Source organism: Oenanthe melanoleuca, chromosome 4 (genome assembly GCF_029582105.1).
Source record: "Oenanthe melanoleuca isolate GR-GAL-2019-014 chromosome 4, OMel1.0, whole genome shotgun sequence".
NCBI lineage: Eukaryota > Metazoa > Chordata > Aves > Passeriformes > Muscicapidae > Oenanthe > Oenanthe melanoleuca.
The window spans coordinates 6,190,092-6,217,455 of record NC_079337.1 but is presented as its reverse complement, the minus strand read 5'-3'; the positions used below and the strand labels follow the sequence as shown (position 1 = coordinate 6,217,455).

Below are 27,364 nucleotides of genomic sequence, written 5' to 3'. Positions count from 1 at the left end.
TTCCAACAATACCAGGCTGGGTTTCCCCAACACCTCAGTGCAACAGAAATTCCCATGCAAATCTATGGCCTTGCAGTCTTTCAAGTTGTTTTTCTTCACACTTTTGAGGGGAAAAAACTTGATGTACAACACTATTAGAGTTTTTTGTTGTTTTTATAAAATTTTTCAAGATATCACAAAATTACACACACTATAAGCTCAATCTGCACATTTTCCAATGAAAAATTGAAATATCTTAAATTTATTACTTGTATATACAATTTCAATCCAAATTTACATTCGCATCATTTTCATGGGTAGCAAAAGGCATGGATCAAACACAGGATTGAGATGTGTCACTTCAGCATATTTATAGGATATTTACTTCAAATCTTGGTATGTGTTCATTTAAATTTATTTAGAACAGGCCACTGACAAAAGGCTGGATTTTGTGCTGAAATGGTATAAACTGTGGGGAAAGTCACCGCTACCATCCACTCCTTTCAATGCAAATATCCATCATTTGTTTCAGTGAGATTCACAGGACAATGACTGGAAAATTAACAAATTCACTATAGCCTCTGAGAGCTGCTAGTTTAAAGCTCCATCCATGGCTGTGCAGTCAGTTTAAGGCATCTGTGCTAGACATCACTTTATAACTTTAAAAGTTACCTGAAGTAATTCTGCAGTTAACTAACAAAAAGCTGGAATTCCTCTCACCTATCCCTGGAAGGGAAGTTATTCACTTGGTTCTTCTTGAGTCTTTAAAAACAAAGTAATGAAGTTAATAAGACATGACAGGTTATAAACATCCCCCTCTTTCAGCTACAAAAGTGGATTTGTATTTGAATAACTTACATTCAGTGAAATTGTCTTTAGACCTGTTTGAAATCATTTAGGCTTAGCAAGCATAATTTAAGCAGAACTTCATTCAGATATTTCAAAACAAAGCAAAAATTAAAATTTACAAGGAATACTTTGTTTCCCTCCAAACTAATTATTACTTGAAATATAGAGAAAAAAAATTCAAAATTACGCCTCTCCTGCTAGACTTCATAATAAGAGAATTCAAATGAAGACACCTCTCAAGCCCAGAGTATGAATGGTTGGCTATTTTAACAATCTGCACAAACTAGATACTGAATGTTAATTTAAGACACTATGAAATCAAAAACTCAATTTTCCCCTGTAGTTTTCTGTTGCTTGAATTATTAAAGAGCCAGCACTGAAGGAAATATCTGCAAAACTATCCCAGTTATGTCCACTCAAACTCCATACTTAATAAAATACTAACTATGGAGACCCTGAAAAAAATAGAAACTATATCTTTAAATAAAATCCAGAAATGCAGTTTTCATATACAGCTGCATGTTCTCAAGTGTGCTTTTGCAGAAAAACATCTTTTTTGATAGCCTTGAAAGCAAACCAGTCACATAGATCCTTCCTTTTCCATTTAATAATCTACATATAATGTAATCTTTTTTGCTTTGGTAAAATACAAATAATGGGGAAATATGGGTAAGGAGAGCACAGTAAATAACATGGATATATATCATACCTTTTTTTAAGAAATCTGAGCTGAAATGTAAGGCATCCCTCGAAGTATTTTTTGCATATGCAAGGAATGCAGTTCTTTGTAAACAAAAGCTTGAGAAAAGCAATACTGAAGCCAAAGAATCTTCCCTAGCATCCTTCCAATGATCCCATAACCAAGAGCAACTCTCCTAGGGCAAGTGTTTTGGAACTATATCCTGTGAAAAAGAGAATCCCATCCTTTGTCTTTCCATACATTTTTAATCACGTAGTAGAGATTGCCTCGCCTTGAAGATCTCCAGATTAGGGGAGCGATGCCAGAGTTGACTCTCGAGGGCACGAGCTCATCCCAAGTCTATTTTTCTGGTACATCACTTTCTATAGATTTGGTGGCAGCATTGCTACGGCCTGCAGAGGCTTGCACTGTATTTCCACAGGAAACGCTCCCCAGCGCCTGGGACTGACAGGCAGCAGCAGGTTTGGTGGTGGAAAGTGTTTTAGAAGAGTTGGGCTGATGTCTGCGATGACCTGAATCCTCACCTGGTCTCCTCCTGCCAGATTCTTCACCAAGAGGAGGCTGAAAATAAACATGGGCAATTTGGGTGTTTTCCTGTAAAGTCAGATATTTTTGCCTCTCCACAGACTTGTAGGACTGAAAAGATTATGCCCTTAGAATTTATCAGGCTGCATTTTCATGAAATCAAGTAATGCTCTCAGATTACCTTGCAGTGAAAATATTAGTACACCAAATATTATTTAAAACAGGCATTAAAACTTACATCCACCCTGAAGTCCTCCAGTCTCTTAAATTTACTCAGGTATTCTTGCAGTTTGGGGTCAACGGCTGGAGTCTTGTGCTGAGAGTATTTTAGGTAAGCCCAAAATTTTTCCAGTCCATACAGCTGACCTAGTAACAGAAAAAGATAATTTTACTGCTTTATTACAAAGGTCAAATTTAATTATAAACTTAATGGTCCATTAGTAACTATATTTTTAAAAGAACTGAAGATAAAAAGAATATTAATAAAAGCTGTTCTTGGTTAGTTAACGAGTCAGTGCCAAGGAACTGGAATTATCTTTAAGTAATGTTACCACAGTGTGAGCAGTGGCAGGCCTGTGATAATTACCAGCTTCATAGTCCCTCTTTGTTTCTTGCTGGAAATCCTCGAATATTTCTTTCCTGAATTTTTTTTCCAGGCCATAGCTGTAAAATCTGAACAAGCATTCCAAGCCGTACCTGGAACAGAACAGAGAGGTACAAAAAATCCACCTTGTTTCTTTGGCTCAGAGAAATAAGAGGTGGAAGAACTGGGTGGAAGGAAGGGAATTATATCCAAGAACTGAAGGGCAGTGACAATTTCCTTTGTGGTAATTTTTTGTAAGGCAAGAACCAGTTTGAACAAGTGAAAGGAGATTAAGAACATCTTCACTGACAGAAGGAAGAATCTGAGGAGTGTTAGTACAGAACTGACTTGTCATGGTCAAAAAGTTACAGGATTTTGTAAAATTTAGAACTGATCACAGGTCAGGAAATGCTGTACAGTCAGCTATTCATCTGCAAAGCACAATTATATATTGATTTTTGCTATTAAAATACACAATTTGCTATTTTAAAAAGTCGAAGGCATACTAAAAATGTTCACAGCAGATGTATGTAAACTTCACAGTCATTAAAAGCAATGGTAAGGCTCAGGAAAAAAATACCTGTAGTGTTCTTTTGCATCCTCTAGAGCAAGCTGTTTGAATTCTTCATACATTTTCTTGTTGAAGTGATCTCTCAGAAAAAAGGACCAGAAACGAAAAAGTGTGTTCATTTCTTGGGACTGGCCAATTCCCAACCGTTTCCTCTCTGGAAGAAAAAAAGAAAGGGAAGAACAAAACCACTATATCCAGAATATCTTGAAGTGCCTTGCCTTTAGTAAAAAACACACCAGATCTTCTGGTAATTTCAGTTCAAATTTGAGGGTGATTTTTTTGTCAGGGAATGTAAAATTAAATGGAAAGCAGAGTTCCTGAAATGGAGGAACCAAATAAATTTTGATTGCCTTTCCCAAGAAAAATTAAGGATGAGGAACAATGGGAAGAAAACTGGTACCAGACAACACCTAGAAGCTTCTAAAAGTTTGAGGTGGTGCATGGAACAGCTTACCTGTTAAACACCTCCGCCGGTATTTGTGGTACACCTGCTGAGTAAAGCCATTTTCCTTTAACAGTTCGTGAGATGGGTGCTGGAATTTGGGAAGAGAATTTGGAGTACAGCCATAACCTGCCAGTGGAGCGCCTTCTGAAGGTGAGGCATTGGAACTGCTGGGGAAAAAAAAAAAAAAAAAAAAAAAAAAAAGATATTTCTGCCCTGTAAACAAAGCTTTTCTGCAGCATCAGTTTTCACCCACCCTGACCTATGCAAGAGCTGAAGTACGGTCACCTGGGGACTGCTGCAGTGCATCTGGGTTTGGGTGCACCTCAAGGAAATCAGATTTTGTGCTAATATGTCAAAAATAAAACAGTTTTGGACAATGATAATTAAACATTACTGTCCTGCTTGATTTTAAATGACCACTGGAGTACCTCAAGTAACATTACTGCTGCTGCATCATTGATCAAACAGCACTGAACATCAATCTGCCTAGCTTGTTTCCAGACAGCTCTGTATTCCATACTTTCGTCTTTCTTGATCATTCTTTTCTTCCTTCCATTGTATTTATAAATTGCCTTTTACAGCCTGCTTCTCCATTAGTAGTGAGAACTATCTGCAAAGAAATTTTGAATAACAGCAACAGCATTTACCTCACAGAGGAAGTTCTTGGCCTGTGGTCTCTGGAATCCATCACCCAACCAACATGGCATTCCAAGGGAGGATTTGTACTGTGGCGTGTTTTTCTTTTTCTTGGGGTCTAAGAAAGTAAATGAAGGATTTATTTCCCTAATTTCACTTCACTCATTCTCTCTCTTTTAAAAGAGAGATCTAAAAGTTTTCTATTCTGTTATCTAACAAGTTATAAAGTCACAAGAAGACAGTTTCATAACCTGAAGATTAGTCTTGTGTAACTAATCAAAAATCTTAGGCATTACACTTCTTTTAGTAAGGACTTTCCAGGAAAAAGACTCGAAAAGCATTTAATAGAAATTAAAAAAAATGAATATGGTAAATATTTTGGAGTAAAGCAATAGCAGTACAAGCATTTAAATACACACAAACATGAGCTTTACAGGCTTTTACTGTTTTAGTTTTCTTTTTTTTAATTTGTTTTTCCATTTACCTTTACATCAAAGGATCGTGCTTCTTTAACAACAGGGTAGAACCTGGGTGTTTTGTTGGGATCCTGGAGCCTTGGGGTGCGAGGTGTTCGTGGGATGAATCCAGGGTGGAAATGGGGGGAATCTGGGACTGCTGTTGGCAGTGATCGAGCCATTCCTGCTGTTGGAGGAACTTCAGTACTCAGGAAATGACAGACCAGCTCCTCTACTAAATATGGAGGCAGGAAGGAGAGAGTGAGGTGGTTTTACTGAGCTGCTTTAGAGATGCTATTAGCATGTAACCCAGTAAATGTTAATAGTACCATTGTATCAGAAATACACACAAGAGATAAGACGTTGTGACTGCTCAGTAATGGTATGATACAAGTGGTAAATTCTTCTAATCTCATTTCCTTCCATCCCTGTATCCCATAAAGAAATCTATAAAATGTTTCACAGCTTCGGTTTAACTTTACACATTGTAAATTCCAAGTCACACAAAGAGCACCTGGCGGTGGTAGAGAGTGACAACAAAGCAGAACAAGTGCCAGCTTCTTGTCATTCAACTGAAACCACACTATCCATGAACAGTTGACAACTTGAAAAATTAGCAAAGAAAAAGCCCCCTCAGACTGCTGACTGGAACCAAAATTAAAATACTGCACAGGCAGAAAGAGTCAAAATACCTACAGAGTTGTTCTTTATTACAGAGATTCTAAAAAACAAATACTTTTATACTTACCTTTCTGTAACCCTGAAGGTCTTGGAGGAACTTCTTGGGTTGGATCAGCAGTTTCTGGTGCAAGACCAGCAAATTTGTCCTTATTAATTAGGTTTAGCTTCTTAAAGTTCTCAATCTCTTGCTGAATTAGAGAAAGCAAATTGTAAATGCAAAGCAGGGTAACAGATACCATCCTGAGAGACAGATGCATTTCATGAAGAGAAAATAAGCCAGAACTGACACACTAGTACCCACACACCTCAGGTGGGATATGTGCATCCTGTGCACGAAAATCTCGTCAAATCATTGTCAAGTCCATAACAACAAAAAAGGAAATACTCTCTCTTGCAGTTTGCTATTTCTCACTACCCTCTTCACGTTTGCTGGTTTTCTTGGTCCATTCTAATCCGTATTCTACCTTTATTTCTCACTCTTATTCTCAACAACCATTCCCACCTTTGTCATCTTGCTTTTGTACGGACATGCTCCATTTGTCCACGAAGCTTCTTCCCCCTCTTGGTGCACAGACAAAGCAAGCCCCTTTCCCTCACCAATCAGTGTTTAGGTAACTTCATTCTAACTATTGTTCTAACAAACTACAAGGCAAACAGAACCTTAATATTAAACTGCTTTAAAATGAGTGCATTACTTCCCTCTCATCATCTCATCTCTGACACGTACCCCCTTCCCCTCTGGGTAGGGGTTTGCAGCTGTTATGAAACAAACTACTCATAGAACAAGAAAACATTGGAAAAGTTGAACCCTCGCCAAAATGCTACAAAAAATATTCATTCAGTGCTTTTGGTCAAATCTGTGGCATTAAAAACTGGAGTTTGCTTTCAACTGTAAAGACAATTCAGCAAACCTGCAAATTACGGTCACTTTCCTGTAGCATTTTACAACTTCATGGCAGAAGGCTGAAATTAATTTGGAAACTATTTGGACAGGCATGGTTTTCAAGTCAAAAATTAAAGTGAATTACCTTCATCATGGCATCATTTTCACTCTGATCCATCCACAAATCCTGCTCATAGTAGTACAAGCCATCATTAATGACTTTAGCAAGTTCTGATGTAATTTTTGCACGGCACACACGGTTGCCAGCACGGTCTCCACAAGGATGTTTTTTCACATATGGTGGTGTCTGTGTTACAATTAAAATCTTGTTTACATCCTGATCATCAATTTCGTAATCAGAATCACTATCTGACCAATCAGTAAATTTATTCTTCTGACACTGATTTTGTTCCATCTCTTCATCAAACAAAAATTCAAGTTCTTCCTGTTCTTGTTCCTCCAGAGGTGGGGGTGGCTGGTGTTGATCTGGTGTTTGATCAGCTACAGGAGCAGTCTCCTAAGTTGGAAAAGGTCTTATATTTGAATTGGATAATGATTTTCCAAATTTTATTGCATTCTCAAGCATCACATATGTTAAGATGTTTAAACCTCAGTTTACAGTGTAGCCTCAAAAGTTGGTTTTGCATTTGTTTATTTAAACATAACATAAAGGTTTTTGATTTTACCTTTAGCTTGACAGTGGATGCACGATGCCTCTTCTTCACTTCTATCCAAGGTTCAGAGTCCAAATCAGGCAAACTTGTAGACAGTCCTTTACACATTGTCTGAAAATTACTTGATTCAGCATTTTCCTTTGGACTCAGTGGGCTTCCCACTCTTGGAGAACTTGGTGCAGACTCTAGCAGTAGAAAACAGTAGTTCAGTTCCTGTTGTGGATTGCTTTGGTTCTATTTTGCTTGTTTTTCAATTGTTTCACTGGTCTTTCTTTTAACCTCAGCTACCATTTTTCTACCTCTCTGGATAAGCATAATGCTGATCAAAGATATTTTCATTTTTAACAGACAGCTTTTCACATTTCACTCAACATTTCAGAATAAAATCAATTCTAAGAATTTATTTCCATGGAAAGTTTCTTCACAGTCTCTGAGACATTACATGTTGTTGAGGATGAAAAAAAGAGCAGCATCATTAGGATCGTGTTTTCTCTGTGTCATTCTCTAGCTCTGTGGATGGGTGCCTAACTCCATCTTCATTCTTCCCATTTAATTTCAGCCAACATTTTAGGAAAAGATTCCCTTGCCAAGGGTTGTCAGCAAACAAATGCATCTCCCTATTAAAAATGTGAATGAGCTTCTCATCCAAAACAAGTATGCCCCAAATAAAGAGCGAACTTTCAGCTGCCACAAAAATGAAGCAGATTTTAGGACTAGTTAAGGATTACTATTACTAATTCCACAGGACTGTAATCCACCATTCTATATTCTGGAGAATGGTCACAGCCATAACACAGAAGAGACCTTTTTATCTACTTCACATCAGCCACATGACTTGGCAAGTGCAAGGCTGGCAGGCAGAGCAGCTGAATAAACCATTACCAAAAGTAGAACTTCTATTATGAAATCAGTATCAGGAGGCAAATTTCCTAAGCTAGACAGACAGCCCTAAACTTATGTTTCTGTAAAATAAATCCTTTACCAGTATGTGAGCCAAAAGTTTGGCCTGGTATGAATTCTGGACAATTGATGAGCTGAGAAAAGTCGGTTGGAGGCAGGTTGCATGGAGGAGGACCTGGAATTGGCCACTTTTCTGGATCAACTCTTTTTCTTAGTTTCTGATCCACAGTTTCAACTTCTGTACTGTCCTTAAGTGCCTGTGTGACAAGCATATTATAACATTAAAAACTATCAGGAAAAAAAAAAAAAAAAAACAACCCCAAACCACCAGCTTGGCCACTTACAGCCTCTTCATAGAATCCCTTGTTATTGCAAACAGAAATTTTTGTCAACTTCATAGCTCTGAAGCTATGAAAGCACAGAAATAACCAAGCAACTTTTCAGACACATCCTTCTGAATGATTTTACCTCCAAAATGAGTGCAGCATTCGTAGTCAGAGCTTGCATCCGACGGAAACTGGCAATCAATGACACAGGCAAAAATCCTTGTTGGTCCATCTTCCTCCTCAGAAAGAAGTCTCTCTCCAAATTTTCTGTGCTGAAATAATACTCACTGCAGAAGGAAACATACAAACCTGAGCTTATTCTATGGTTAAAGAAAATCCCAAAGCAGCAACCTAGATTCCTTGTTAAAGTCTTCCATTATAAAAACAGAATACTTTGACATCAACAAAACCATTCTTCAGCAGAAGACCCAGAGAGCAGCAAGCATGCTTGACAGGTTGACAGACTTATGACTCAGTACAGCACAGAGGGGTAAAAAACAAAGCTTTGTTACATTTGCACAACGAAAAACTACACTCCAGTTTTCCTTCACCCACCCCCTCCCTCATTACTTACACAGACAGAAGGGAACAACATTGTCTTGGCCTCCACAGAGATGAAGGACAAGAACTGCTTACAGTCAGAGCATAAGTTATGTCCCATACAGTTCATCCTGAACTGCATCTTTTATTGTCCCAGTTTCCAGTGTATTGGAAGGCTTAAGTATCTTATCTGAGTGTTGAGGCACAGATATATACCCTGAATCATCAAGCATGCTCATGGGAAGATGAGAAAACAAAACCAGTAATGTTGTATTTGGCATGGAACTGTACCAAAAAGGCACAACAGTTCATGGAGGAAAACAGTCTTAAAGAATAGATGAAGTTGAAGGACAAGGACATGTCAGGAATCTGGTAATACCACAGAGATGAGGGACAAACAGCAAAAAGACAAATTTTCAACAATGAAGCTGCTCTAGGAAATAATCCGGGTGTCAAGATGTTTTATACTTAGTGAAGACAAAAAGTAAGGAATTCAAATCATAATCTGTCACACAGAACAAGGGAATGAGAAAAAAAGTCCTATGAAAAAGAATGGAAAACCTCCTCGATATACATGACAACTGAACCTAAGCCTTTCATAGAGCTTACACATCATGCCATGATTTTGCACGGAATACTAACTCCACATTCAGAAAAATGCAAGTAGGGAAAGACTTCATGGAAAGCAGTTAAAATCTATGACAAAAATAGAGGTAGGGCAAAAAGAAAATGAGAGGGTATTAAAATGCTGAGGAAAAAAGTTGTACATGCAAATGTAAATAAAGATCATTCTACTTTCAACAAAGAATAAAACAAGTCTGTCCACTGAAGCTGGGATCGAGGCCAAAGTCTCCAAGAGTACTCTGATGCCATCACTGACCCAAGCAGCACCTTGATACCATTTCTTTCTCTAATTTTTTGTAGCTAAAGAAATTTGAAGCAAAAGCTGGCTCTATGAAACACACGGAATCACACACAGAATATTCTGGGCTGGAAGGGACCCACAAGGATCCTTGAGTCCAACTCCCAAGGGAATGGCCCATGGAGGGATCAACCCTGAGACCTTGGCAGTATCAGCACCATGCTCTGACCAACACAGAATGGATTTAAAGTCTCAATGCTGGACAAGACAGGACAAATGGAAACACTGCTATTAAATCAAAGCGAACAGAGAAGAGAAGAGAACAAGGCTTTTGGAGAATTAAGCTCTTACTAAGAGCCAAGTATGATCAGTGAAGCAACTGGGCACAAAGAGATAGTTTCTTGCAAGAATATCCTGTCTACTGTTCTGAGCTGCTACATTCCTTTTCCCCTCCCAGTCTAGAAGATAAGCAAGCACGAATGCCGTATACCAACATTTTACTAGTGTTACCTTTACAATCATACAGTAAAGGTAAAATCCTGTAACGATTCGCCTAGTTAAAAATTCCACAAGCAGAAATGGACAATGACTGAACTTGACTCAAACTGCCTCACTTGATGTCCATCACTCTAGAAAAAGGAATGTGAAAGACCATTAATGATAAATGAAGACAATGCACAAGTTTGCTCCAAGTAGAGACAAACCTAAACACATACACCTCCTGCAGCTTTTCTCCTTTTCTTCACAGTCCCTTCCCTTACTCTTGAATTGATACTTGAACTTTTATTTATTTTCTAAAGCAAGAGGGCTTTTTAAATAGAGTTCTGCTGCATGTTACAGAATGAGGAGCTGCTAAGCACTGAAACTTTCTAGGCTGACAACTTCAGCCTGTTAAAAACATAGAAGATATTTTTGTACACAGTACAAATATTACTCTCTTGTACATCAAGCTGCTTCTTGGGACAAGCATAAACTGCTTGATAACAATGTTTCTTCCTGTAATTACACATCAGCTCTGTTGGACAGTGTCTAAGGTTTTTCTCTATTAAGCAGGTAAACTTTTAAAATATATTCATCACTAGGATTCAATCTCACTTCTTTAATATATCCTGATTTATCTTGGATTCCAATAGGAACTCTGAGACCACAATTTTGTGTACCTTTATTCTGTATATACTTCCTTCTTTGGCAGCGTCACTTTAATATTTTATAGCTAAATTATGAATGGCAGACAAAGCCACCTCAATTTAGAGGCTAATAATAGGTAACTGATGAATAAAGTCTGTCTCCCATCATTATTAATATGCTAAAAGAAGGGAATAAATAAACATCTTTTTTTTTGTTGTCTAGGGAGAATAAAACTTGTGAAGTTCTGTTCTAAATCTGCTCAGGAATCTCCCTCTCATGGAAAGCAAACTCCATAACCAAGTGCCTTAGGAGCTCACACCAGGCAAGCAACCAATGGCTGTGGTTATCCAGCCATGCCAAGTCTTCTACCAACACCTGCCAACCTCTCGGTGCCACAAGGGAATACAAATATACCCAGAAGTCAGATGTGACCAGTGCTGTAACTGACATTTTCTCAGCAGAGGGGGACATTGTCATGTCCTACCTTAGGAGGTCTGGATTCTACACTGCATGCCCAGAAATCTGGCCAACAGTGGAGTGGCTGTGCTCCTCCCCCACTTGTCTGAGGACAGTGAAGGCCGATTATCCTGACATGGGGGTACATGTCCACTGTCAGGTCTCATAGGGGCCTGGCAGCAAGAGCAAAAAAAGACTGCAATAGAAGTTTTGAAGTTGATAGCCACATGTCAGATACTTTCTGCCCTTTAAAGAGGCTTTTCTCTTCCTTTTTGCGTGAACTGTAACAAAAGAAGCGAGAATAAAATAAGCAAGTTGCTGTACGGAACACGAGGGCAATCAAAAACCACCACAGGGCATCGCAGAGAAATGCAAGTACAGAGGATGAAATATCTGCCAGTGGTGGAAACTGTCTCTTTAAAATGAACTAGTGCTTTCCAGGCCCTTTTTGACTTGTCTCCTGGTGATAATCAGTCTTCCAGATGGTTCCTCATTGCCTAATGGTATACACGAGAAAGTAAACATTTCAGATTATTGAAAAATCAAGTATCATTGCAAAACTACTCTCTCAGTTACATGTTTCAAGTGAAACACACTGAAAACATCAAACTAACAAGACTTTTCAAAGTGAAATTGAGAGCAAATAGGGGAAACATCACCCGAGAAGAGCTTTACAGGCAAACAGACCAACAGTACTCAAAAGCACAAGCTCAGAGACATCCATATCTCAATTACATGACAACATAAAGAGGGCTGTGTACCATAAATAAAGCAGTTGTACAAGTTAGAGCCAGACTACAGTACAAAATGCAGAAACAGCTTCCTTAAAACTCCTCCCCATTACTCAAGTTTTTCCACTCCACCAGTGAATAAATTAGAGCTGACACTAATAATGGTCAAAGTTAACTCAAAAAGTTAAACTGAAATGCCTTAATCTCCAACTTGACATGGATAATAAGGATTCAACACTTTGAAATGAGTTATTTTGTCTTAACTACATCTCTGAAAATTTTTATACATTAAGCAATCTACTTACATTTGATGTTTTATATATTCCTTGAGAAGTGCTTCGTCCACAGAATACATCTGCACTCCTGTTCCATCACCATAGTAATAAATCACACCAGGGTTAAGTTCAGGCTGAAATACTTGGTCAATTCCTTCACCATACAGTTCTTGATAACCAACTGAATAGTCAAAGTTCACTTTAACATAAAAGAGAACATAAAATAACAACATTAGCAAATGAAAACAACATTATAACCAGCTTTAATTTTATTTTTTTTTTGCCAAGTATCCATTTCTTTGCATACTGCTGGGGTTTCCTCTGCCTCGTCCTCTTCCTCTGCTTCTCCCCCTTCCTCTGCCTCTGGAGAACCCTCGGACACTGCTGCCCTCGCTCCTCACGCTGCACACCTCGTCATGGTCGTCTCTCTTCTCTCTATCACGACGCCAGTCTTGAAGAGAAAAAGAACCACAAAATCTCAGTGAAACCTCCTGGTGCCTCAAAGTCCCTTATGCCACCAGAGTTCTCAGCCTGAGCCCAGGCAATCCACAGCCTCAGTCATGCTGAGGTGGTCAGAGCTGAAGCTGCAGGAGAGGAACAGGAGAGGTCTGCCAGAGGGTGAGTCAGGCAGGAGGGGTCAGCAGCAAGGAGGTAATGCATGGGCTGGCAATCAATCCCAAATCCTTCTGAAGCAACTGGACACCCTGGTGCCAGCTCAGAGGTCACAGTACCTATGATCAGCCTGGGGCAGGAAGGAATGATCATGACAGGTCAGAGGCCTCCTGTGGAGAGCTCCCACCACTACTGGAGTGAGACGGGACTCACAGAATTACAGAATGGCTTGGGTTGGAAGGACTCTTAAAGACCAGTCTGGTTCCAACACCGTTGCCATGGGCAGGGACACCTTCCACAAGACCAGGTTGTTCAGAGCTTCATTCAAGCTGCCCTTGAATACTTCAGGGATGGGGCATCCACAGCTTTTCTGGGTAAACTGTGCCAGGGCCTCACCACCCTAAGTCTTTTTCTTTTTTTTTTCTTAATATATAATCTAAACCTAATTGCTTTCATTTTAAAACCATTCCCCCTAGTCCTGTAATTCCACATCCTTTTAAATAGTCTCTCTCCACCTTGCAGGCTCCCTTCAGGTACTGAAGGCCACAATTATGGTCACCCCAAAGCCTTTGCTTTTTCAGGCTGAACAAACTCAGTTCTCCCAGCCTTTCTCCATCCCTCTGATCATCTTGCTGGTCCTCCTCTATACTGGCTCCAGCAGGTCCATGTGCTCCCTGTGCTGGGAGCCCAGAGCTGATGCAGTGCTCCAGGGGGCTCTCACCAGAGCAGAGCAGAGGGGCAGAATCCCCTCCCTGCCCTGCTGCCCACAGGGCTCTGGATGAGCCCAGGACACGTTTGGCTCTCTGGGCTGAGTGCCATGGCTGGGTCATGTCCAGCCTCTCCTCCACCAGCACCCCAAATCCTTCTGGGCAGGGCTGCTCTCCATCTGCTCATGCCCTGCCTGGATTGATGCCAGGGATTGCCCTCATCCAGGTGCAGCTCCAGCACTTCGACTGGTTAATCCTCACGAGATTCCCATTGGCCAATTCCCAAGCTTGCCCAGGTCCCTCTGAGTGGCATCCTGTCCTTCAGGCACGTCCACTGCAGCACTCAGCTTGGGGTCATCTGCAAATGTGCTGAGGGTGCACTGATCCCTTTGCCCAGTTCTTGATGACAGGATCCCACAGCAGTGGATCTCTGGAATCTCCCTTTTGTCCCTGGCAGCAGCTGCCAACCACTCCCCTGACTCTGCCCATTGAACAGCAACTGTCCAAACCAAACCTCATGGACCTTGGCTTCATCCACCCCAAAACTTAGGGACAGGTGTAATTCCCACTTCAGTCGTGAGAGGAATTGTGTGAGAGAGGGTTTCATTTTCTTTCCTTTTCCTAATACTTGCAGAGACTTCCATGTTCAGTCAGACAGCTTTGCTGAGAGTTTCTCTGAGTTGTAATTGGATAGTCTTTCAGATGCCAGGGAGACCACTTTGCCACAGGAATGCCTGGGGATACAGCCCCTACTGGATCAAACTGAGAGCTGCTAAATTTAACAAAGGACTGACTAAAGATGCGTATTAAAAATTGTATTAAAAATCTTGGTTTAGCAACGATTTTTAGTCAATCCTACAACTACACATGTATGTCACACACTCAAGTCCTGTCAAATAAGACTCTGAATTTACAGACAATATAATCTGTATGTGTATGGTTTTCAGTCATTTGACCATCCTAAGAAAAAACTGCTGAAAGAAGTGATAACTGTTAAAAATCCTCCCCCCACCCATATCCATTCCTTAGACATCCAGGTCAAACTCTTACATCCATGTTCCTAAAGTGGCTTCATAAATTCCATGTCAGTAGCATCTAGTTCTTATTGTAATAAGCAAACATTCAAACTGTGCATATATATTGCAATTTTAAAACTTAAACCAACAAACTTTCACTTAGCCTAAGATTTCTGCCCCCTAACCAGCTGTGTTCACAACACCTGAGGACCAGAAGCAGCACCAGTTGTGGTGTTAGTACAGCTTTTTGTATAGCTGTGCTGAGAAATAGGTCAGGGAGCTGAGGGAATCGGTCCAGCTCGGAGGAAAAAACAACATCAGTAGAACTGCCAAAGCAGAGTTCAAAGTGTAGCTCCACAAGCAGCTGCTCTGCTAGCAACAAACTGTGGGAATAGCAGCAGAGCAGGACTGAGCAGACAATTTCTGAGACTGTTTCCAAACTTTCTGCATTGTAAAATTGTGGGACTAGATGGTGTAGGGCCACATGAAGAGGAATATATATGCTGCTGGTCACTGGCAAATATAAACACCAGGTTTTACCTACTACAGGTAGAGCCAAGTTTCGACATAAACTGCCAGCTCAAGTGATATTACACTTGATTTGCTACCAACAGCAAGACCCAGAGACTGAGAACTACTTACTTCTTGCCTCATTCCTCCTGTTGTTATGTGGTATTAACTTGTTTGTTTCCAGCACGAATCTGGAGCTTGTTCGAGCTCTGTCTTGATTGTCTGACCTCACATCGTCCAAGTGAAGCGGCACCCATTTCTGCTTGTTACCTTGAAAAGTTAATGTATTACTCTTAATTATACTAATACTTGAGGTTTCAGCTCCTGAAAAGACTCTACAGAATTTTCCTTGTAAAACTAGCAAGTTAATTTCAAATTTTAAAAAGCAGGAGAAGCTTAACATTGAAATTTTAAGATACTATAATGACTAAATAATAAATGCAGTAAACAAGAATTTCTGAGACTGAAATGCAACCTCACCTAAGCTTCAAATATAATAAATAAAATGTTTGCCTTTATTTCATGGCTTTTTAGATGCTTCATGATCAACTATTTACAGTTATATCAGTGTTAAATAAAGACAGTAATTTCCTTGCTATAAAATTTCATAACTTGTATATGAAACTTTGAGGTTACAAAATAGCATGTAAAATTAACCACCACAATAAAGATTTCAATCACAAGCCATACAAATTTTCCTGAGAATTTAGCTGTGGGTACTGTACTTTCACCTCAAGATATTCAAAGTTCATTCACATGCATCAAAAATTACTAGCAAAGCTTTATTTTGTTGTATTTGCAGGCTGGCCTAAAGTATCCACTAATAATTTATTTAACTAGAATAGTGATTGATATTGTGTCCATTCTTTTGTGGCTAAGAAATATAAGCAAGCACATAAAATGTCTTCTCTGCACTGGGCAGGGGAAGAAAAACACGTGGAATGCTTTGCTTTAGATTTACACTTAGACTGAAAAAATTAAAAGCAGTAAAGGTTTTTTTTTAATATATATGTGTATATAGGAAGATTCATAAATCTGAACAGCAAAAGTCTTTAGGATCTGGAAAAACACCAGCAGGGAAGCAAGACAAAAAAGAAGCTGATATTGAAACTATTTCTGCTGCTTCTGCAGCCTATTCCAACCTCCTGATCAAATGAGCTACGGGTTTGCTTCCCATTTTTAATGTAACAGACTGGATCAAAAGGAAGCAAATAACCTGGTTTAGTTTTCAAATGATCACTGCAATGTGCAAGCTAATAGTAGAGCATGAAAACTGAAGTGCTGGTGTATATGCAATAACATACACACACACACACACATATTTTAAGTTGAATTAACACAGTGCTACCTATGGAGGGAAACAAAGATATCAGAGATAGTAATGGCTTGTACAGCCATGACAAAATCTTCCAGAAATCATCAGAGCTCCAAGGACCATCAATAGGGCATAGGCTGCTTTTCCCCCAGACTGAACAGAACACTCCAGACTGGGGGAGGCAGTCTGGCTGAGGCTTCCATGCAGGCATATTCACCAGCAAAGGCAAATCATGAGAAGTTTTATTGAGTCACGCAACTGGAATCGATGCATCTGTATCAACAGTGATTTACTGCATTATACACAGTGCCTAAACTCACCTTTTTTCCTTTGGTTATTAGTTTGAGCTTCATCTTCACTAGTGTTATCTGCTGGACCATCTGGCTTTGCCTCAGGATTGTCCTTGATTCCATTATTGCTTTTTTGATCAGATTTCTCCTCCTTTTCTCTTCTATTTGTTGGCTTCTTACTATGACTTACAGTCTTACACTGTAAGAGACACAGGTAATTATTTCTGGCAGTACAGCTGCTGATAGAAGGAGGCGCACAATTCCTTTAGCTATTAAAATTCCTTTTTTATTACCTGCTCACAGCCTCTTCAGCAGGATGAACTTTAAGAATTGTCTTGTTTTATAAAGTCTCTTATTCAGATAGTTTTATTTTCTGCTAACATGGCAAGAGCATAAAATGCATTTTTAGACTGAGAAAGGTCTTTTTTGTTTTTAACAGATGTAAAATGGCAGTGTGCATAACAATCATGACTCCAGACATGAAAATTTATTTTGTAGGAAAAAAAGAAGTATTCTCACTAGTATCTACTATTCAGACTTATTATATTTAAAAAGCTAGGTTCACAGAATATTGTGAAGGAGGGAGGGGATTCTGCCCCTCTGCCCCACTCTGATGAGACCCCACTTGCAATGCTGCCTCCAGCTCTGGAGTCCCCAGGATGAAAATATGGACCTGTTGGAGGCCAAGGATGATGAGAGAGCTGAAGCTCCTCTCCAATGAAGACAAGCTAAGAGCTGGGATTGCTCAGCTAGGAGAAAAGAAGGCTTCAGGGAGACCTTATCATGGCCTTTCAATGCTTAAAGGGGGATTATGAAAGCGGGACAGACTGTTTAGCAGGGCCTGTAGCAATAGGACAAAGGGGAATGGCTTTGAAATAAAAGTTTCAGACAAGGTACAGGAAGAAATTTCTCACTATGAGAGTGGTGAAACAGTGGCACAGGTTATCAAGAGAGGTGGTTGGATGTCCCTGGGACTTCCTGGGAAACATTAAAGGTTGGATGAAGCTCACTTGATCAAGTGGAAGATGTCCCTTCCACTTGGTTTGAGAGGGGGGGCTGGATGAGAAGACCTTTAAAGGATCCTTCCAACCCAAATAATTTTATGATCAGATATAATTTTTACCTGCAAAATGGGAAGTTTTGCAGACATTTCTGCTAAAGAGAAAGAATTTTCCTAGGTTGTGGAGACAGCTTTGAACCTTCTGGAACACATACAGTAGATACTGCAGTACTGTGCTGTAATTAATTTGAACACAAAGCCTTCCCCTAGACAAATAAACTAAGTTTAAATACAAACTGAATGTGATTTTGCAAACACTACATGAAATAGGACACTTTCAGTTATAAAATGCATGTTGTGGAACCCAAATTTTGTGGTTTCCCTGACCAAGAACACAGTAAAAGCACCACAGGGATGCTGCTGCAGAGCTACAGCACAGTGAAATGGCTCCCTACCATTTGCAATCATCTGTGCTCTCTTCTTGCTTTAAATAGCATCAGAGAGGTCTAAAATACATTATGCACTTACCACTTGAGATAAAGAGAAAGGAAGATAATTTGACAGAATAGATGTCAACTTAAAACCCAGAAGGGGAGAAATATATCAGAGGAATAAGATAACTAAGAGTAACTAAACTGTGTTCAGCAATGAGCACAAAGCACTCTGAGCCACAAGAGAGGGCAGCATGTTCACAGCTCCAAAGGCTTTCTCATCTCTGCACAAACAGATTAAAACAACAGAAAATGTAAATGAAACTTTTTAAACAGTGGAGTTAAAAAATAAGGCACTACTTAATGTACATGTCTGTGGCACACCATTAATAAAAAAAAAAAATTCAGTGCCAGTGCAGACAGTTAAGCACACACCAGCATCCTGAATTATTGACAAACCTTTACTGAGACCCTACAACACCCAAACCACATTCTGGGGGGAACAGTATTAAACAGATGAGACAGCACGGTTTAAAAAAAATAATAATAATCCTGAGGATTACACAGGACACTTACTTCATTGTTTGCTATTTCGCTTGGGGTCGGCCAGCTTGCGAAATCACCCAAATCATCAGCCTGCAAAGGTGACAAGCAGTTTATATTCCTTCCTTGATTTAGCCCTTCTTAACCCAGGAAAGATGTCAGTCATGGCTCAGAGAGCCAGACTACCCCCTGAAGCAGAGTTGTTAAAAGTAGCAATATTTTTACAAAAAAAGAAATGCAACATTAAACAAACACACAACTTAAGAAAGAGTTCTGAGCTCACATCAAACAATTGTCAGATTAAATGTCTTACACATATGTGATTTAAAGGCATCTACTGCTTAAAGCTTTTAGCTCTTTGGAAACTTTGACAGCTATTAGCCAACCTAAAAAGGGGTAGCTGTACAAAATTTTAGGAACTTAATGTTTCAATAAAAGGACTCGGTGTCTCCTGTTGTCATATTGGTAAATTTATGCACATAAAGGACACTCATCACATAGGATGCAAAGAGGATTTCCAAAACCAATCTAGCATCACTTGTGCTGAAGTGATGCTGTTTCTTTGCAGCCCCTTCACATTTTGATGTAATCCTACTGATTTTTAAAAAAAAATGCTTTTCTTTATCCCTCGTGCATACACTAATTTAGCAACTCTAATTTTAATTTCCTTTTTTATACATATATATTTGTCTCTGTGTTCAAAATTGTCTCTTACCAAGACATAACATAACACTTCTGTTTGGAACTCCAAAACACCTTCTATCTTTTTATTAGAGCGTGTCAGCTATTTACCACACTGAATATTTACAGGCAAAAATACAAACCTTGCTGCTTTTTCTTGACCTGGGTTTTCCTGCTTTTATCACTTTAGTGAAATTTTGTAGCTCTGAAAAGGAAGAAAAACATTTTCAGGTGAAGAATTAGGCTGCACTTTAAATGAGTAAGGCAGGTGTGTATTAACAACTCTGCCATGCTCTGTCATACTACACCAAAGTGTTTCTGAGGGCTTGATATCAAAGCCTATGAACTTTTTTTTAGTGAATAAAGTACATGATACTGAAAACTCACATTCACAGTAAGTGCAAATCCTCTTGCAAGCCAGGTGTACAAGATGCTGCCTTACTCAGTATTTAAGCACCTTTTTTCAACTAAGAAGGTCAAGGCTATGTCAAAATGCTGGTGTTTTAATCTAATAAGTGGCAAAGAAAACCCCTGATACATATTTAATTAGTTCTCCTATTAAAAGCTATACTTTTAAGGCAGAATTTATGAAATCTATAATTATAAAAGTAAGGAAAAAAAAAAACCATAGAAACAATTATATATTCCCAAATTCCTAGTAATTTTCTTTAATAAGCAGTTACTCGGATGCCAAATAGAGTTTAGCCATATAGCTCAAAATCAAGCCAAAGTAAAAAACAAAACAAACAAACAAATAAAGGAAAATAGGAAAAGAGAAAAATACTACTTAGTTAAAGACTAAACATTATAATAATGATGCCATCTGATCGACTGAGCAAGAGGAAACCATCTCTTAATTGCTTCTGTTAAGCTCTGGTTCTCCCAATTAATGTCTTCCCATACAGATGGGAGTCACAACCATTCCTTGAAACTTTTCATTCGGTGTTTTATTGCGAGACAAGCTTGAAACACTGAACGTGTCTGAAATCACAAGTGGATTATTTTATACAGGGATAACATCACCTCCTCAGCCCTTATCTCTTTCACATCCAGTGACTAATCTCCCTTATCACGGCTCCACACTGGGAACCCCACCCTTGTGCCCCAGTGACTCTGGAAAGCCTCTCTGTCTGCTTCCTGGAATACACAGCGAACGTTAGAAGCACAAACTAATGCTTACTCCATATTCCTGTATGAATTTTAATATAATTTATAGCCACATAAATTATGAATTTCATGTATATGGTTCATACAACTTAGGCATATCACCAGACATGAATCCAGTGAATCCTCACCACCATTTGCCAGCAGGTTTTTGCCTCTTCTGCAGATCTGCTTTTTAAAACAAAGACAAAACACACATCTCAATTAACTTCAGACTGAGAGCTTTAAGAAACACACACTGACCATGTAACCCTAATTTTCACTTGCCACTCAGTAGTAAACTAATTGCCCTTTTACAAAACAAGACAAACGACTGCAGGGGTGGAGCAGCAAGCAAATTTGTAATACTCTCCAACAGAACTGCCAATTACCCGTGCAGGTAAACTGAGTGGCTGTAAACACAAGACTCTGTCCAATTACCTGACTGAAGCCCTTTTTCCATCTCACAGCACTTTTACTTAAATTGCTGCTGAAGGACAGCTCTGCCAGAACTCCTGCTCTGTGTGTCAGCAGGGCGTAGCGAGGCACTCAGAAGTGCAAGACTCGCTGTTGCTGCACCATCTTAGTCATGGGATATAATTTATTCCAGGCAGCAGGAGAGGCTATCTGAATTGAGCAGAATGAGACCCAACTCGTTTTAAGGAATCTCTCTTATCTGAATGGAGTAATCCAAGACTTGGAAGATGCATTTGCAAGCTAAACACAAAGAAAGTATTAGGCAACGCACCGCCTGGCAGATGATGCCCTTTTAGAACTCAAAGGGCTTGAGATCTCATCTCACTCTGTACTTCCCTGAAGTACAGGTAGGGAAACACCTCCACAAAGTTCCTTGTCCTCCCAAAAAAGCCATGCTCAAAACCAAATTTTACAGGTCCTTCCCAGCCAGCTTTCTGGAGCTTATCACGTGGGAGCTGGGCTTCAGTGTGAAGCATGAAAGTGAAGATAAAGGGGAAGGAAAAACAAGAAGGAGGGTGGGAGAGTAAAAGTAAGAAACTAACATGAGATCACTGAAAGGTTTTACCCAGTTCATACCTGTTCTGTTGTCATGAACAGGCCCAGAGACACTATTGAGGCAAAACACATGTTCAGCTAAAAGCCCTCTGCTTAACATCACTCTGGGGTTTGGTTTTAACACCCCCTAACAGCGTTAGGTACCCCAAAATGGCATCTTTAGTTTCAGCAGAATTCAACAAGGCCTTTCAAATGAACTATTTCACTTGTTAATTCCACCACAACTGCATTAAAATTGTTTATTTTGTGATATGCTACAAGGAACATGTTCATTAGTGGCATGCTGTGTTGATAAAAGAATTCACTGTTCTTCAATGATCTTACTTGCCGAGTTTCAGAGTTCTGAGGGTGTGGGACAAATAAATAAAGTATGAACTTAAGCTGCCCCAAGGATGAGGCAGTTTAATTGCCAATGATCATCTTTCAACCACACCATGTGCAGCATGTCAAGATAAATGGAACAACAGGTCTGAAAAAATGAAAGATGCATTTTGGAACCACCAGCTCTGCAGCAAATCCTCTGGGACAATGGCAACAGAGAAGGGAAAGCTGGACAGCTGAGGAGCAAAGTCTGTAGGTAAGATCTCTCACCAAAATAGCCCTGATCACAATCACAATAGGATCACAAGACAATAGGATCACAAGTAATAGGACTTCAGAAAGGACGGTTTGAAGCTCTATTGTTTTAACAGATTAAGTATAGCAAATGTAACAAAAAATACCCCTTGGAGAACATAATTAATTTAAATCCAGAGCAAAGATTTAGAGCAGAAATTCTACAAAACAATTTTTAAAAATCCTAATTACTATCCTAACATTATACAAGAGTTCTAGCATTTTATAGCAAAAAACTACATTAGATTGACAATCTACACACTATTTGAACAATTAACCAAGGCAGCGAGTTATGACACCTGCACCCTTCCACCTGTTCATGTTCAAAACCCATCAATTTCTCAATGTAACAAGAAATTTGGGGGTGGGGGGTGGGAATCCACAATATATTATTGATTCAACATGATACTATTTATTTTCTTTATATTTAATTTCTCTGTTCATTTTTTTCTTAGCATCTTCATAGAAAACTGCAACCTGTGACTCAATTTCTACTGAAGTTTTCACAGTTAAATGTAGCACATAGCATAGCACAGAGAGGTGGGTTTCAGTTTCATAACAGGTCTCCAGTTTAGAAACAAAAAACCCCAGACAAAAAACAACTACACAAAATTACACATGCTGTTAGGTACAACTAAAATACAGGCAGCAGCTTTGTAAGGATAATATTTTTAATCCCTTTAGGGTTGGGGAAATTGTCGATGCTGAAACTTCTGCTAATGCTTTGAATATTTTTTAGACACTGCTATTAAAACACTCCATAAATTCATAAGAACTAATGAGAATACCTGCCTTAATACATCCAAAAATCTGATTATCAGATCATTTATGAATCTGCTCATTTAAGGTTTGCTATTCCTAGCAACACAGTATATCTTCACTAAACTACCTTTACATCCTGTTTTGCTATCAGACTAAAGCAAATTGATTTATACAATAGCACTACAGTGAAATGGTTCTGCTACCAAAATAGCAAACACATAACATGTATACTTTGATGCCCAGAAATAACACAATAAGCACAAAATAATAATAATAAAGTGTGCACTTAATTAACTACACTATTCAAGCACACACTAGTAGGCAAACCCACTTCAACCACTTTTTCAGCAGAAGTATTTTGCTTCACTGAATATTTTAATGAATTTCATGAAGGATTTTTGAATAGTCATCTAATAAATTATTAGAGACCCACATTAGCTACACAGATCACAGGAAGACTTGAGAACTTGTCATTCAGATTCCTTTTTTGCAACCTCACAAAAAAGGCAGCGCCGAAGTGTCATAAGATGAAGAGGTGGGAGAACCTTTGAAACAAAATTATTTTAACTACTTGATCCTGGGTGAACTTTTTTATGTGGAGGATGGGAAACTTACAGTTTCAACCTAAAGAAGTGAGGACTTACTGCAATACATTGGCTTGGCACTACAAGGGGAGGGAGGCACATCACAGAAGCACCTTTCATCACTTGGTAGCCTCTGTTAAAGCCTACTCCCTCTCACCGCGATCACCAGGATCAGAATCATGGAATCACTGAGATTGGAAAAGACCTCCAAGATCATTGAGACCAACCTTTGACCAAACACCACTTTGTCAACTAAACTCTGGCACTGAGTGATTTCTTGGACCCCTCCTCTGACACTCCACACCTCCCTGGGCAGTGTATTTCAAAGCTTAACCACTATCTCAGGGAAACAATTCCTCCTCAACTAGAGAGAAGCCTATAAATTTCACAAGCAATTTTTTACCTGATACAAGTCCTTCCCTACAAGTTAAAAGCAGATGAAGATGTAAAAGTAGCTTCTGAAGTAATTCTGAAGCTATTCTGCTTAAAAGGAAAGTTTAGTGAAATGCTTGGTCAGAAACACTGAGCTGTGGTAACAAACACACCATGAAAAGTTCAGATTTGTTTGCACTGGGTGTTTGGTTTACTGTAAAGATTAAAACCTACAAAGGTATCTGAGAAAAAAAATATAATCAGTTGTAGTAACAATGCTTGGACTGAATTCTTCTGCCAAAATTTTACATTTTCCTGGTAGTATCAGGTGACATTAACTGTTTGTTTCAATACCAAGAGCCAGGTTTGCCTCTATCACAGACCAATCCTATGATAAATTGAAAGCCCAAAGATGAGAGGCTGGAACCAATTTTCTCAAGTCTGTAACTATCACTGAACATACCATAGGTGCACGTCTCAGGAAACTTTTAGCAAATTATGCCAGGATCAACAAGTCTAACAGGATCCAGTCACTGCTTTGATGTGAGATCCTTTTACATTTTATTATCCTCTTTACGGATAGTTCTACATTCCATCCCAGTAGCATTTCTGCTCATCCACTTATTATTTCACATGACTAATTTCCATACTACAACATTCATAAGAGCCTAGTGTGACAGATTTTGCTTTGCCAACGTGCAATTAGTTTCTTCAAAATACATCCCTTGTTGCGGGTGGAGGCACATGGCAATTTCTTCCTTCAAACAGCCAGGAAGGATCAGCTGCTTTGCCTTTTACAAGGTTAAGAATGGTGGCTTCCTCACAGTGCTTCTGGTGGTGGCCAAACCAAAACACACACCCTGGTGTGTGTTCTTCACCAGTGCCACCGCCAGCAACACTGACTCCCTTATTTGCTTAGTTATACACCTGGCCACTGAAAATTATGTTCTAGTACAACTCCTCAGTTTAATTATTAATTCCATTAATGGTAAGCACAACTTCTTGCAGGAGAAAAGCAATAGAAGGCTCTCCAAAATCATGAAATGAAGCAGACAATGCGCACAGTGTATGAATGCACTGCTTCCTGCCTCCTCCTTCCTTCAGCAACTATTTACGTGCTTTATCTTTGCTGGAAAAGCAAACTTTACAGAGGTGAAGCACACAAGGTGCTAACACAACAAAAGCAGTTTCCCCACTGCTTCTGATGCAGCACTGTTGTTATTTCTTCCACATCAAGGCAGATGAGTGACAAGTCCCCTTCAATGCATGAAGCAGACCACAAGCTACTGCCCAGTAGCCGGATTTTGGAAGCTCGGCACAAACAGGTATTTAGGAGCGCGTCAGTACACATAAACAAAACAGTCCAGATAATAAAGATGGGTACATATGTTGCCAAAAGTTCTGCTCTTCAGCCAAGTAGAGATTTTGTGGTCTGGAATGTGGTGTCCGTTTGTATGACCTGTATACTTGAAACTGTAAATTATATATTTCTCTTTGTCAAGGAAGTACATGTTTAATTCAAGGATAAAAGTGACTGTGAGATCACAAAAAAGGTTTGTCAGGTGCCCTCGGGAGCAACTACTGAGATTGAAATTCTCGGGAAGCACTAGTTGAAGTATTTATTTTGAGGTCAGCAGTTTACTTGCAGCCAAGAACAATACTCCAAGAAGCTACAAACTTCTAGGAACTCTTTGCTAGCGTAAGCATAAAGCCTGGCAACTTCAAGTTAGGTCCTTGACGACCAGCTTTGTACAGCCATATGCCCGCTCAGGCAGCGTGGTGCCTATAAAGCAGCTTTATCTTACTTGTAGTGATTTAAGGCCAGGAAATTATCCCGTGGCTACTCTCCCTATGTAAACACACCAAATCCCAACAGCAAGCGAACTGTCTGCTTTTGTCAGTGCTTAGAGCTTCTGCAGCCCCGTTCTGGAAGCCAAACCCAAGTAACGGATAGTTCCGAGGGCCTTGCTACACAATTGGCCGAAAAACAGCTGTGGCAAAGCGGCATTTCTGAAGGAGGCTAAACGAGACGAGTGGGCGAGCAGCCCTCTCTGCGAGCGCCAGGCGCCGGCCGGAGGTCACCGGGATGGCCACTGCAAGCCCCGGGAGCTGCAGCCAGCCCGGCGCTGCTGTCCCCGGCCGTGTCCCCCGCCCCGAGCGCTCCCTCCTGTGCCCATGTATGTCAAGCCCAGCGCGCCCGGCCCGGCTCCCGCCGCGCTGCGCACGGGCCCGGCTCCGCGGCCGCCGACAAACACGCGCTTTTCCTTCCCAAAAACAACCCGGCCAAAAAAACCAAAACCAAAACCACCCCGATGCCACCGAGGCGCCGCGCACACGCTCCCGGCCCCGCACCTGGCTCCTGCGGTCCGAGCCGCCCGTCCGGCCCCGCGGGCGGGGAAGGGCTGTCCCGCCGGGCTCTGCGCCGCGTCCACGCGTTCTCCTTGGGCGCCGGGGCTTCCCTGCTCCGGCCGCCCTCCTCCGCCACCTCCTCGCCGCGGGGCGAGCCGGGCTCGGGCTGCCGGGGTTCCTGGGCCGCCCCCCAGCCCCGCCGCTCCGACACCTGCGCCGCGGACATGCCCGGCCGTGCGCCCGCCGGAGGGGCCGCAGCCGGGGCGGCCGAGGCGAGGAGCCCGCGGCGGGGGAAGGGGAACCCGCCTCCTCTCCTGGCCGCCCCGCCCCGCAGCCGCTGCCAGCGCCCCCCGGCCGGGCCGAGCGCCGCCGGCTCCTTGCTGCCCTGCGGCCGCTCGCTGCCGCTGGGGGCGACGCGCGGAGCGAGGGACAGCGACAGCGAGCGCGACCCGCCGGGGCCGCCGCCGCCTGCGGAGGGACGGGCGGCGCTCCGGGCGCGCTGCCTCGGCCCCGCCCGCGCGGGGGAGGGACCCGGGGCTCTCCCGTGCGCCGTGACCTCACGCGGCCGGCAGGCTTTCCAGGCCCTTTCGGACATTTCGGCTCGGCAGGCCTCGCCCGCACCTGCACGGCGATATGGTGAGCGGGAGGATGTGCGCGTCTCCTCGGTGCGGAGGGCGCTCCCCGGGCCACGGCCTCGGGAACAAGTTCGACAGGCGAGTGAGAACACACTTGAGGTGTCAGCAGCCAGGGAATCCCGTATCATTTAAGCATTCCAGCAGACAGGTACCTCTGCCACCACACCATCTCTCCTCTGCCCTTCCACTTACTGCGAAAAATCCCCCCGAAAATCATCTCACTGTAGCACGGGCACTCATTCCATGCTCACTGGTTATACCCACACTCCTGCCACTGTATTATCCCACAAGCACTACAGACACAGGATGAGGAAAGCCACCACAGCACGACATTAATCACTCCTTCCCTTCTTTGTCAAATCCTAGTGCTCCAACAATTCTCATTGATTACACCTTAAAACTCCTGCTCTCCTCCCATTTTTTTCATTCATCTCTCAGCTGTGTGTAACTCCCTTTCTTACAAAAGGTCTTCAAAAAATAACACAAACATTTTGTTAACTAAGTAAGCAAATTCCAAAATAGGCTTCTATATAGCTAGTCAAATATTTTTGAAGTAGTGTCACAAATA

The 27,364-nt window shown here is 41.0% G+C and overlaps 1 protein-coding gene across 3 annotated transcripts; it reads right to left on the bottom strand.

The window, feature by feature from the left end:
* Positions 1-134: 134 nt before the first annotated feature.
* Positions 135-26,664, bottom strand: LARP1B (La ribonucleoprotein 1B). Of its 3 annotated transcripts, none has more exons than XM_056489103.1 (19): positions 26,165-26,664; positions 19,448-19,509; positions 18,657-18,716; positions 16,680-16,848; positions 15,177-15,314; positions 12,507-12,650; positions 12,230-12,398; positions 8,350-8,494; positions 7,964-8,138; positions 6,994-7,166; positions 6,453-6,824; positions 5,492-5,612; positions 4,773-4,978; positions 4,300-4,406; positions 3,662-3,819; positions 3,217-3,361; positions 2,640-2,749; positions 2,292-2,419; positions 135-2,089 (listed from the first exon to the last, which is right to left on the bottom strand). In XM_056489103.1, the coding sequence occupies exons 1-19, from the start codon at positions 26,385-26,387 to the stop codon at positions 1,868-1,870; spliced, it is 3,027 nt and encodes a 1,008-aa protein (XP_056345078.1). In that variant the 5' UTR covers positions 26,388-26,664; the 3' UTR covers positions 135-1,867. The 3 variants fall into 3 exon arrangements, with proteins under 3 accessions (XP_056345078.1, XP_056345079.1, XP_056345080.1); XM_056489104.1 differs by having other exon boundaries at positions 3,662-3,816; XM_056489105.1 differs by lacking the exons at positions 12,230-12,398; positions 12,507-12,650; positions 15,177-15,314; ... (2 more) ...; positions 19,448-19,509; positions 26,165-26,664 and adding an exon at positions 11,222-11,350.
* Between the last annotated feature and the right edge of the window lie 700 nt (positions 26,665-27,364).